The sequence below is a fragment of the Trichomycterus rosablanca genome, chromosome 21, assembly GCF_030014385.1.
Source record: "Trichomycterus rosablanca isolate fTriRos1 chromosome 21, fTriRos1.hap1, whole genome shotgun sequence".
NCBI lineage: Eukaryota > Metazoa > Chordata > Actinopteri > Siluriformes > Trichomycteridae > Trichomycterus > Trichomycterus rosablanca.
Window position 1 is genome coordinate 20,771,192 of NC_086008.1, and position 13,167 is coordinate 20,784,358.

At 40.3% G+C, this 13,167-nt stretch overlaps 1 protein-coding gene across 1 annotated transcript; it reads right to left on the reverse strand.

The window, feature by feature from the left end:
* Window positions 1-1,117: 1,117 nt before the first annotated feature.
* tmc1 (transmembrane channel-like 1) lies at window positions 1,118-10,761 on the reverse strand. The gene is made up of 18 exons (XM_063018342.1): window positions 10,698-10,761; window positions 8,529-8,859; window positions 8,138-8,323; window positions 7,806-7,896; window positions 7,296-7,377; window positions 6,867-6,973; window positions 6,324-6,422; window positions 5,960-6,102; window positions 5,652-5,796; window positions 4,506-4,700; window positions 4,247-4,426; window positions 3,981-4,136; window positions 3,777-3,905; window positions 3,447-3,514; window positions 3,125-3,364; window positions 2,069-2,194; window positions 1,644-1,722; window positions 1,118-1,552 (listed from the first exon to the last, which is right to left on the reverse strand). Exons 1-18 carry the CDS (start codon window positions 10,759-10,761, stop codon window positions 1,259-1,261), a joined length of 2,715 nt encoding a protein of 904 aa, XP_062874412.1. The 3' UTR covers window positions 1,118-1,258.
* Window positions 10,762-13,167: the final 2,406 nt, after the last annotated feature.

Genomic DNA, 13,167 nt, shown 5'->3' on the forward strand with positions numbered 1-13,167 from the left:
AAATGAAACACGGCTGATTGCCATCTTCCAACAGTATAGATGTGTTTTGATTGGATTGACACATCTGTAAAACATCTTTATCCAACATTGTTTTATCCAAATGTCTTTCTTATGACATCTGTATGGAAAAACACTTAAACACTTAAAAAAGCTCCTCCATGTTTAAATATGTATGTAAGTATGTGGACACCCCTTTGATTGCAGAGTTTAGGTGTTTCAGTCACACCCTTTGCTAAGAGATATATGAAATCAATCAATCTTTGACCTTTCTGGTTCCAGCATGACCATAAAGACATGGTTTGACCGGTTTGGTGTGGAACTCCAGAGTCCCAAACTGGACAGCTTGGTGTCCAACCCTAGACACTCTCCCAAAGTTTTCAGTCAGTTGCGAGACAGAACTTGTCATCCAGTATCAGTACCAGCCTGAATCCTGGAAGATTGGCAGCTCCCATCGAACAATGGATTTAAGTCAATGCATAAAGACAAATCTCACATGTCTTGATGAATAGTTCATGATATCTGCTTATTTATTTTGCATGAGCGTTTGCAATGTTAATGAAACCCATGCACCAAGACTCTGATAAATTTATGCCACAATTAATGCCGCACTTAATAAATGTCGGGTAAGGAAAGGGTCTGTATTACAACGGGACTGCAGAGGCCCCAGCTTTAACCAGTGCATCAAAATCCCAAAGTGATGCGCCACGTTGATGGTACTAGAAAATCCATCAATGGAATATATCTTTGTTTACAAATCTCTGGCAATGGAAACGTGATCCTGTAGGACACAGAACACCAGGAGAGATAAGAGTGGATTATAAAAAGTGACACCTGAAACTCCACCAATGAGGATTTGAAAAGCATTAAAACAATGTGCACGATGGACCTCAGGTTTACTCTGACAGGAACCTGAGTCCAAATTGGTCAAACCATCTCTTTATGGACCTGGCTTTGTGCGTAGGGGCTAGGTGCATGGTCAGGAAGGCCATCCTTATAGTGAAGTGTATGTATACTGTTCAAAAGACTGTAGATAAGAATGAGGGAAGTTCAATCTGGTCCAAAAATACCAATTTATTCACGTTCCTGACGTAATTACATCATTATTTTACAACTTTCCGAAAATATATGATAATGTACAGCTACAGAACTTCACAAAGTGCTTTAACAGTCCACAAACACTCCACTGCCCACATCAAAATGTTTTAAAGTGCTCAAACTAATCAGCAAAGCTTCTTCTCAGCGGTCAGTTCTGGTGTCTTCATGACGCTGGAGTTCCTGGAACTGGTCCGTGCACATGGCTGGACTGGGGCGCAGGGGGTCGTGTGTGAGGAGGACCTTCAGTGTCTGCGAAGGCCAAACGTCGACCCGTACGGTGACCCTGCGCTGGACGAACGTGGTGGAAGTTCTGTCTGCCGTTCTCCATGCCGTTTTCAGCTGCACAGTCATTGATCTGTCTCTCATGTTGTATCTCGCCGTTGCTTTTGGCCTGATCCAAAAATTCTGCCGTCTTCTTCGCCACTAGTCTGGTCTTCATTCTGGTCTCCTGAACTTGCTGTTGAATTTTGAGAACACAGAAGCTACTGAGAACCACATTTGACCTTATTGTTCAAAATTTGGAAAGATCTAAAGACCTTCAGACTTACGGCACGGAGTTTCTTTTTCAGCTCGCTGTTAGCCTGCCTGTACGATTTTGACGTGGCTTGCAGGTAATAAACGGTCAGCCTAAAACAACAGACAACAAAAACAGAAGACGTAGCATGTCTGTGTATACGTACACTCAGTGGTAAGTATGTGGACACCCCTCTTAAGTATTAAGTACAGATGTTTCAGCCTTGGGAAGGGTGTTTGAAAAAGACCCTAAACTCAACCCAACTGAAAACCTTCGGGATAAATAGGAGCGTCCATACATGGATGTCTGACAAGTCCATATTAGGGTGCCCACATACTTTTGGCAAAGTAGTGTGTACGTATAGATAGATGTATACACTATCTAACTAATACACTGCTGTTTGCTGGTAAATTTCATTCACAAATGTGTTTGTTGCCAGTATTTAATTGTGCTACTTACATAATGAGCAGGAGGACGGACAGGACCAGTCCTGGGTTCGAGATGTGACTGAACACCTTCGCAAACCATACTGGGAAATCGGCCTGTATCATCTCCGGGATCACGTCGTATATGTGACCTTTTCCACTAAAGTGAACATGAGGGATAGAGCAAGCATTATGCTAGTATATTGTTTGCTAATAGACACCTCAGGAGACCTGGTTCAATATTCCAGCTACACCATATAGCAAGGTCATAGGCATGAATTGGGAACACTGGGGGGGGAACAAATCTACCAGTAAGGGGGTTCCTGCCATACAACAATTGATAGGAACATTGATGGAGCCTAATATTAGCAACGCTATCGAGTAGAATGTGTTATTTATCATTTTTAAATCAGTATTTTGAGGAAACGGGACATTTTGAACATATCTGAATACTTTAGAAGGGGGGTTGGGTGTCTTTTTCAATATATATTGTGATTACGACCTTGCTATATAGCCAAAAGTATGTGGACACCCTGGCTAATTATAGTTTCACGTGTTTACAGTGTTTTCAGTACAAAACTCCTTATTCCTAAACATTTATAAAACTGCTAATACGATGTCCAGCAAGCTTATGAGCAGATGTCCGAATACTTTTGAACAAACAGTGTATTTATCACTTTAATTATTATTTTTGTAGCGATGTGTGGAAACTAAATAGTGACGCTAATATGCTAACTTAATAACAATACATCTGGTGCCCTCTAGTGGTTGAGTAGGAGATCTGCACTTGATACATTAAGGTAGCGTCTTTAATTTCTGTTTCTTTTAAGTCATTCTTGTCATCTGGGGTTTGTATTTTAAATTATTAACCTGCTGTAGAACCAAATATTTTAGTTTATTGACAGCTGACCTCATGTTTCCCTCACAATTGCTCTTGTTAAAGCAGCCACTTATCCAGGTCGTCTATTAGAAGTGAGCTGACCCCTCTTTACACATAGAACAGGCTTTGCATTGGATTTTGGAGTGTACCTGTGGGGAATTCGAACCTATTCAGTATTCGTGAGGGATTTTTTTTTTTTGTGTTTATTACCTAAAGGGTCCGCAGTCGACGGAAGGCTGCATGGAGACGATGGTGAAGATGGTGGGCACCGTGGAGAGGAACAGGATGGCCAGCAGCATAGCCATGTAGAGGTTGTTGGATCGAGAGATTTTAAAGAAGTTGGACTGAGGGATGTTGCAGCACATGACAGACCAGCTCTGGAGGTACATGGATATCTGCAGCCTGATGAGGTTTAGCCCAGGTAGACCGGGGACGTAGAAGGAGCCCATCCTGGAAAACACATGAACGCATGAAGGTGATCACTGACTTTAAAAACAAGCTAAAATAACAGAGGAAACGAAAATGACCATACCAGATCATCCCCTGGTTGAAGATGAGGTTCAGCACATTCCCGCTTACATCAAACTCAGAATAACAAGGCTGCAAATCAGAAAAAACATGGTACAATAGATATTAAATCCAGAAATATTTGGACACCTGACCATGAGCTTGTGTCCTCCCCAGACCCTCCAGCCTCCACTCAAATGAGCAGTCTGAGGTAATTTGTGCCCATCATCATTATATAGAGTTTTGTTGCCAAAAGAACAATGGACAAAAGAACCATCAACTGGTGTGAAGAAAATACACTGCTTATGTTTTCTGTAATGTGTAGGAACCATGTTTGATGGTCCTGGATACTCACGAAGCTGTACTCCAGGTCCCAGCACCAGCAGTGGTTGAAGACACGGACGAAAACGGCTCGAACGAAGTCGTTCACCAGCACGACGCCGTAGAGAGTCAGAGAGTCCGTAATCAACATCCGGACAAACTCCTGAACACAGGAAGGTTGTTTTTTTATTAAATCCATTTCCTGCTGACACATGAAATCCCAAAGTCTCTTGGGTACCTGTCCAACCAAGGTCTCCCAGCAAGGGCCTCTGGGTATGTCAGCAGGATCCACTTTAAACACCTGTGAACTTGTGAAATTCCCGGCCAAGGTCCCATTGTGCGAGGTGGCTTCCCACATGGTTATGTTATGCCTGAGTTCCTGTTCTTCATCTCTCTAAAGTAAAGAGACAATATGATGACTGGAGACAGTATAGCCACACTGTTTACAACTGGAGACAGTATTGCCACAGAGACAGTTGAGTTTATGAGTTGCTCAGGTCTTACTGAGTAGCGAATCTGGTCAATGATGGCGATGATGAAGCTGTACATATTCCCCAAGAAGAGAGCGAAGACGCGGCCCAGCTGCCAGCGCATGCCGATACGTGGGTGGTAATTCTCCAAAGTACCGATGACTTCAAACAGCATCGGACAGAAAACGCTCAACAGAGCCATCACCACGTTTACCTAAAAAAGAGGACAATCATTTTGTGTTACCCTCAAGGATTTTGGCACCATCGACAAGGACGATTAATGGAGGACTTACTTCATTTCTCTCCCACCAGCCAAAGTTGTCCATGCCATCCTTGATAAACTTCCCAGACCTGCGTACCACAAAGTAGATCAGATACCCACTTCCCGTCAGGACACAGAAGATCAGGAAGTTGGCCAAGACCCGGAACAGTCGCGTCAGGTGGACGTTCTCGTCTTTTTTGGGCTCCTTCTCGTCCATGATGGACTCCTGACAAAACGAATGGAATTAGTGGATACACAAATACATAGCACAAAAGTGGCCAAAAGTATCTGGACACGTGACCATACGCTGTTGTATCATCCTATTCCAAAACCATGAGCATTGGTATGGAGTTGCTCCAACCCCCTTCACTCTTCTGGGAAGGTTTACCAGGAGAACTGAGGACCTCAGGAACCGTATTGTGTTTTGTGTGTGGTAGATGGTGAAAGATATAAATTGCTTGAACCCGTGCATCGAGAAATGTTCTCCTATCACCTTCCAATGATCTTCCAATTACCTTCCAATGACCTATCACCTTCCAATGATCCTCCAATGACCTTTCAATGACCTATCACCTTGCAATGATCTTCCAGTCACCTTCCAATCACCTTCCAATGATCTTCCAGTCACCTTCCAATGATCTTCCAGTCACCTTCCAATGATCTTCCAATCACCTTCCAATGATCTTCCAGTCACCTTCCAATGATCTTCCAATCACCTTCCAATGATCTTCCAGTCACCTTCCAATGATCTTCCAATCACCTTCCAATGACCTACCACCTTCCAATCACCTTCCAATCACCTTCCAATGACCTACCACCTTCCAATCACCTTCCAATGGCCTACCACCTTCCAATCACCTTCCAATCACCTTCCAATGACCTACCACCTTCCAATCACCTTCCAATGGCCTACCACCTTCCAATCACCTTCCAATCACCTTCCAATGACCTACCACCTTCCAATCACCTTCCAATGACCTACCACCTTCCAATCACCTTCCAATGACCTACCATCTCCAATGATCTTCCAATCACCTTCCAATGATCTTCAAATCACCTTCCAATTACCTATCACCTTCCAATCACCTTTCAATCACCTTCCAATGACCTGTCACCTTCCAATCACCTTCCAATAATCTACCAACAACCTACATGAAGCACAAACACACACGAGCACCTTAATGTTTGTAGAGATGGCGGCGAACTTGGTGTCGGCCGTCTCCGGGTTTCCAATCAAATAATCCCAACTGGTGAAGATCTTCCAGCAATAATCGAAGTTGGTGTCATCCCCCAGGCACCCCTCACTGGTGTTCTGTGCCATGCTGTGGAGAAATGATGGCAAAGGTGAACAGCAGGTCGTACAACGTGGTAATATGATTAAATTCTTTGAGGTGTTTCTGTACAACTAAAGGTATGTGGACACTGGACGAGTAATTTGCAGGGGTGTCTTCATACTTTTGGCTAAAGACTGCTGAACATACTCACTGTTGGATGACCACCATGTAACTGTAAACGATGCCACCAAGTCCAACCAAGAAGTAAGCCAGGGGCATGCGGTACTTGAGCCAGCCGATGGTTCTCTGGTTGTTGTAGTAGCCACAGAACAGGCCGGTATACTTAATGTAGCCCTGCAGAAACAAGACTCAGACTCTACAGAGCAAAAATAACCAACAACGTTAGCGTAAACTGGGTTTAGTTCTGGATTATTATGGCCGGTTCGAACATGTTTGGCTACCAGTGTTGTTGGTAGTACACTGATTCGATCTACATTTACTCTTTGAATAAGAGCAGACGCTGTTATCCAAAGCCACTTCCAATTATGACTGAATACAATCCAAGCGATCCTTACCCCAACGTCCCACAGTACATCAAGGTCCATGGCTGTGGGTAATTCCTTTCTGGACAGAGACTTCCTGGGAATACTTCCATATGGCTGCCCCATCAAGACCTGCAGAGAGCAGAGAGATCAACTGTTCCATTAAAGATGAAGCTTAACAACAGGCAAATGCTTCATTTTTTATCCTAGTGGCCCAGTAATAAAACATTTTGTCAGATTGAGATTGGAGTCCCAGTCTCAGTACCAAAGTTTCCAGTACCTGTACATAATTGTGTAAGGGGTATTTAAAGGCAATTTAGTGACAAATGATGGAATTTGCTCTTAGTAACCATGTTTAAACCCAATGGTACTAACTCACCATCATCTACGAAGCTTCTATCTAGCTGGCTAGCAAACAAATCCACATGACAAAGTAATGAAATCAGTATTACATAAAACAGTTTCTCCACCTCTGGGTTGTGAGTTTCCATTGGCTTCTGTTCGAGCCAGTATTTGGATTGGCCTTTCCATGACGATGAATTACCGTGCATATTCGGATCCACCACGATTTCTCACCTCTGGGAAAACGATGAGGCAGAGGTTGACGCAAAACACGATCACGTTGATGCCGTACATCCAGCGCATTAACAGAAAGTAGGAGGCCACCGAGGATCCGTAATGACCTGGTGGAGGATAGAAATACGGTCAGAGAAAACCGTGGGCATTTTATAGTAACTTAAAGTAGATTTAAGAATGAACAGGGAAAAAAATACTTGGTTCTGTTAGGTCAGTTGTTGTACAGCAATGTTTAGGACTTAAACCATGCCTTACCATACTGACTGACCTTACATAGTCATTTAAACTAATCTAAACAACTAATCTGCCCATTTTCTACACAGGTGTTGACTTTTAATACAATAAAACTGATACAGCGATACACTTTACAGACCAGGCTAGAGCTGCAAAGGGGGAATCAAATCCATATGAATTCGAGCTAAAACGTACTTTCAATGTTCTTGATCTTCATCTCCCAGGGAACGCAGAGCATCCTGAAGTTATGAAGGTTTCTTCGGAGCTTCATCCATTTCTGAAGTGCACAGAAACGCGGTTTAATGCACATTAATGTCTCATATCATGTACAAAATACCCTACACAACCAGTGGCATGTGGCACATAATTAACTGTCACATTTAATCAATAAGGAAACAAAAAACAAAATTATGTTCACTCTTCCTGAATATGATGTCGTAATTGCTCTCCTGATAATGATGTCATAATTGCTCCTCTGATTATTATGTCATAAATGCTCTCCTGATTATGTCATAAATGCTCTCCTGATTATGAGGTCATAGCGGTCCCCTGATTATGATGTTGTAATTGTCCCCCTGATTATGATGTCATAGTGGTCCCCCTGATTATGATGGCATATTTGTTCTCCTGGTTATGATGTTGTAATAACTCCCCTGATTATGATGTCATAATCGCTCCTCTGATTATGATGTCATAATTGCTCACCTTTCTCATCTTGATTTTGTAGGAATAGAGCTTCCGGGCTTTGTCTCCTCCCAAAGCGCCTTCATATTTCTCTAGAAAAGCCTGAGACTTCCTGCAACGTCGAAGAAAAACAAACAGACAACTTCTTAACATACCTAAAATTAATAACACAAATATGTAAATAATCAAATCTATTTTTGAGAGCGTTCTGGTGGCGTGTTGGTAAAACCCATTAGCCCAACAGTGCTAATATCCCAAGCTCTCGAAATCAAATCTCAGCTCTGCTATTGGCTGGCCTTTATGGACATGATTGGCTGTGTCTGAGGGAGGATAGCTGTGAGTGTGGGTGTGACCTGAGAACAGAGAGTTTCTTGTGCATTGGCCAGGGTTTGGCTCTCAGTGTGCTGATGAGTCTCTTCTTCTCCTCCACAATCTCCCGCAGCTTCTCCAGCATCTCCTCGTTCAGGGAGCCCGACATAAACTGATCTTCATCGTCCTCCAGTTCCTCTTCTGATGAAGAGCTCTCGTCACACTCAGACCTGAAACCAAGCAACAACGTCGCTGATAAAATGATGTTTCACTGCAGGATTGTTAAAAGTTTTAACTGTATTATTAAGAATGTATTTATTGAGTGATTTTTACTTTGTTTTACTACTTTATTAACTTAGTTTTACTTTTATTTCTTCAGGTTGTTTTACTAAACCTTTAGTTGTAATTTATTGTGTAAACATTAATAAATCTTACACGTTTTCTTTAAAATTTCTCCTTTTTCTTCTCTTCTTGCCTTCTTCTTGTTCATGTTCAGTTTGGGGTTTCTTCTCATCTTCACCCTCTTTCACGATGTCCTCCGCCTCCTGCTGTTTCTTGTTCCTCTTGTTCTTACTGTTTTTTCTGTCCTTCAGACCGTCCACTTCCTCTCGTCCTGAGATCCCGTTCTTGAATCCATTCTGAAGTGTCACCACTCGTCCAGTGTCGACTTGACTGGTTTTGTCTTTACTTTTGTGATCCATTGATCTCTGTCCTTTTATATCTCGGTCTATTCCAACGTAGTAAAGACTGAACACGTCTTTATCTTCTGTTCAAGTACATGTACAGAAACGTAGAGAGTTTAATAAACTACAATGTTTTTGTCATAAAAGAAAAATCCCCATTAGTACGTCTATTTAATTATATTATTACAACTAGAAAGCATAATTTATCATTTATTTATTGTGGCTTTTATTATTAGGAAGCTGAAAATGTGAAATAGAACCCACCATCATCCACCTCAATGCTGACTGTAAAGATCAAAAGAAAATGTTAATAAAAATAATAATAGATGGAATTCTTTATAATAAATAAAACACTTAAAAACAGCAAGTGTTTGTGTTATTACATAATAATAAACCGTCTGGTTATTTTATACATGCAAAAAGTCTTAGAATAGAATTATTCTGCTTTATGTTCAGAAAAATTTAGAAAATTGAAAAAAGTAATAATAATAATAATAATAATAATAATAATACCAATAATAATAATAATAATAATAAAAATAATATTAATAATAATATTAATAATATTAATGATAATAATACCAATAATAATAGTAATAATAATAATAATACCAATAATACTGATAATAATAATAATATTAATAATAATATTATTAATAATTACTATTATTATTATTATCCTAACTATAATAAAATATAATAATATCATCATCATAACTGCAATAATATAATAAATATGATAATAATAATAAAAGTAATAATAATAAAAAAAGAATAATAATAATATGAAACAAAACAAAATAAAATAAAGAAATAATAAAATACTACTACTAGTTTTTTTTTCTTGTGCCTATGATTGAGCTCGATATTTTTACTATTACCCTCATTTTACCATATTTCTTTTAGTCTTGTTTTAATTCCATATTCTCTAAACTGTAAGGTATATTTTACTATATTTTCTTTTAGTTTTTATGTTTTATTTGCTTATTTCTCTTGTTTTAATTTCGTATTTACCAAATTGTAGGGTATATTTTACAATATTTTCTTTTAATTTTTCAAGTTCATAATTTTTATCTCTCTTGTTTGAATTTCATGTTTTTAATTGTAACTAAATGTTTGCAAGAAGTCTTTCTGAGGTTCTAGATCTCAGGAATGTTTTAATGCTTTTAATTTTTAATTTTTCCTTATGTAAAGCACTTTGAATTGCCACTGTGTATGAAAGGTGCTATACAAATAAACTTGCCTTGCCTTGCCTTGCCTTACTAATAATGATAATAATTGAATAACAATAAAATATAATAATAATAATATCTGAAGTAAAACAAATATATTTATACATTTAAATAAAATAGTAACGAATAGTTTTCTTACATTTTTATCACTTTAAAGTTTTTAATTGTTCTTTTTAATTATTATTATTTTATTGGGGTCCAGATTTATAACGAAGCTCACATAGCTGTCGTATCTCTCGCGTTGAGTGTAACTGGATCGGCGGAGCTGCAGGGATCATTACAAGTGTACTAGTGTCAGACTGTAGGTACAAAAGGGGCATTGAGGAGCCGTCCGGTCGTGTTGTTACACACCTGCGAGGGGTTTCCCCGGGGTCAAGCAATGCTCACTGGACCACACGACACGCAAAAGCTTTCAGTGTTTGAAGATGAGAGGAATCCAAAGTACCAGGAGGAAGCTTCAGACAGACGGTACAAAGAGACGAGGGCTGACCCAAGGTCTCAAGGCTCCTGGAGCTCTGTGGCACCATGATTTATCTAGCCGTGTTTAACCTGCACAACTTCGTCATATCAAGTTTGATAGTTTGATTCCCACTGTGGGACTTCTGGTTGGTGTTGGTGCAACCATAGTTTCAAACATACAAAAATAACACAGCATATTGTCGAACAATTCATATAATATTATGAATTACCGTCATTCTCCCGTGCGATGAGCTTCTGTCTCTGCATTTTGCTCCTGAGTAGCCGTACGTCCATGTTTCCACCGGTTTGATCCCAGAGGAAGAGGCCGGTCGGAGGTATTCACGTCCACCTCTGAGTGCGTGTATGAGAGTACGGGTGGACCACACACCCGGACAGTCCTGAGTGAGAAGCATGACGAGTTGCTTTTTGCAGGAACAATAAGCTCTGGAAACCCTAGAGCTGCTCAATTTCTCACCTGGTGAATAATTAATCATAATTATGACTCCCTTTTTATGAGAAGAAGGGCCGGATAAGTGCCGCGGCTGAGGTGATACACAAGCCCGTGTCGGAGGACTGATCTGTTCTGCTGATAAAAATCCATTCAAGTGTTTGTGTGGAGAAAAAACATTTTTACAGTCCTTGGCAAATATTCATGCTTACATACTGGTGTGAATCTAAGCTTATCTAAAAATATATATATAAAATAAAATATAATAAAATATAATAAAATCCACTCAACCAGGTAACAAAACAATATAACAACATTATAATGAGGTTAAAAATGTCTTTTCTTCGGCATCTGTAAATCTTTTCAGTGCTGTTACGGAGAGCCGTTGGAAATAGTTCAGGATCACCTTTCACAAATATCAAAGGATTCATATTTATTATTAATGTTACTATAATTAACTTTTAATTGGTACATGGCAGGAGCATGAGTTCTGGCAGGAAGACATCGTTATTTTTTTCCAAGAGGTTTCAGACTTGAAACTAAAAGTGACGAAGGTTCAGGACTTGGGTCTGCAAGTAAGAAATTATCAGGTCCTCGGACGGAAAGTTTAGAAGGTTTAAGACCTGAGACTGAAAGTAGGGAAGGTTTAAGACCTGAGACTGGAAGTGACGAAGGTTCAGCACTTGGGTCTGCAAATAAGAAATAACTATGGACTAAAAAGGAAGAGGTTTAGAATTTGGGACTCATAATGGAAAAGTTTTAGGACTTGGATCTGCAACTGAGAAATAATTAGGAACTGGTTATGGTTTAGAAACTTGGACTACAATGGTGAAAGTTTAGGACTAAGGCTTGGAACTGGGACTAAAACTGGAGGACGTTTAGGACCTGAGACTAAAAGTAGGGAAGGTTTAAGACCTGAGATTAAAAGTTCTAAAGATTTAAGACCTGAGACTAAAAGGATGTAACGTTTAAGACCTGAGACTAAAAGTAGAGAAGGTTTAAGACCTGAATGTGAAAGTAGGGAAGATTTAAGACCTGAGCCTGAAAGTTCTAAAGATTTATAACCTGAGACTAAAAGTTAAGAAGGTTTAAGACCTGCGACTAAAAGTAGGGAAGGTTTAAGATCTGAGACTGAAAGTTAGGAAGGTTCAAGACCTGAGACTAAATGTAGGGAAGGTTTAAGACCTGGTACTAAAAGTGAGGAAGGTTTAAGACCTGGGACTAAAAGTGAGGAAGGTTTAAGACCTGGTACTAAAAGTGAGGAAGGTTTAAGACCTGGGACTAAAAGTATGGAAGATTTAAGACCTGGGACTGAAAGTTAGGAAGGTCTAAGACCTGGGACTAAAAGTTAGGAAGGTCTAAGACCTACACCTTAAAGTAGGGAAGATTTAAGACCTGAGACTGAAAGTGAGGAAGGTTCAAGACCTGAGACTAAATGTAGGGAAGGTTTAAGACCTGGTACTAAAAGTGAGGAAGGTTTAAGACCTGGGACTAAAAGTGAGGAAGGTTTAAGACCTGGTACTAAAAGTGAGGAAGGTTTAAGACCTGGGACTAAAAGTAGGGAAGATTTAAGACCTGGGACTGAAAGTTAGGAAGGTCTAAGACCTGGGACTGAAAGTTAGGAAGGTCTAAGACCTACACCTTAAAGTAGGGAAGATTTAAGACCTGAGACTGAAAGTGAGGAAGGTCTAAGACCTGAGACTAAAAGTTAGGAAAATTTAAGACCTTTAAGGCATTGAGTAAGACATGAGTAAGACATGAGGAGGACACATGGCCCTTCATTATAGTCGGAAACGTCGGGACTCCTGTGTGAAATCGGCAGCTGTTGACATTCTTTGGCCGGGACTGTTCCTCTACTGTTCCTCTACTGTTCCCCCCACACCTCTCCAGCTGTTCCTGAGTCAGTGCTACATTGTTAACCATGGACCTTCCTGACATTGTGAACTAGCGGCTACAACAGCTGCCCTGACACCTGTGTGTAGCAAATGGTGCGCAACCCTTTCTCACCTCAGCGGGGGTAAAATGAGTTTCTCTGCGCCAATCTGGACACCGGGTTGATGGTACTGCCTGAGATTTGGACTAAAAAGCTGAAGATCTCATTGGTGGAGGTGGTGAGGAAGCACATGTAATAACTCCACAGGTATGAAGCAAGGGTGGCAGATCAAACCCGGGTCCCTGGAGGTGCATCATGTGATCATGTGACCCGATGTGGCCAAATCGATGGAAACGTGCAGAAACAAAGCAGACGCCAC

What these genes read in the sequence shown, in the direction of transcription:
- tmc1 (XM_063018342.1), bottom strand. Translation starts at nt 10,761, where the DNA reads ATGGACGTACGGCTACTCAGGAGCAAAATGCAGAGACAGAAGCTCATC. An exon ending in GCCTCATCGTTTTCCCAGAG is followed by an intron (nt 6,423 to 6,866) that starts GTGAGAAATCGT and finishes TGCTCTCTGCAG; the next exon opens with GTCTTGATGGGGCAGCCATA. An exon ending in GCTGGTGGGAGAGAAATGAA is followed by an intron (nt 4,427 to 4,505) that starts GTAAGTCCTCCA and finishes CCTCTTTTTTAG; the next exon opens with GTAAACGTGGTGATGGCTCT.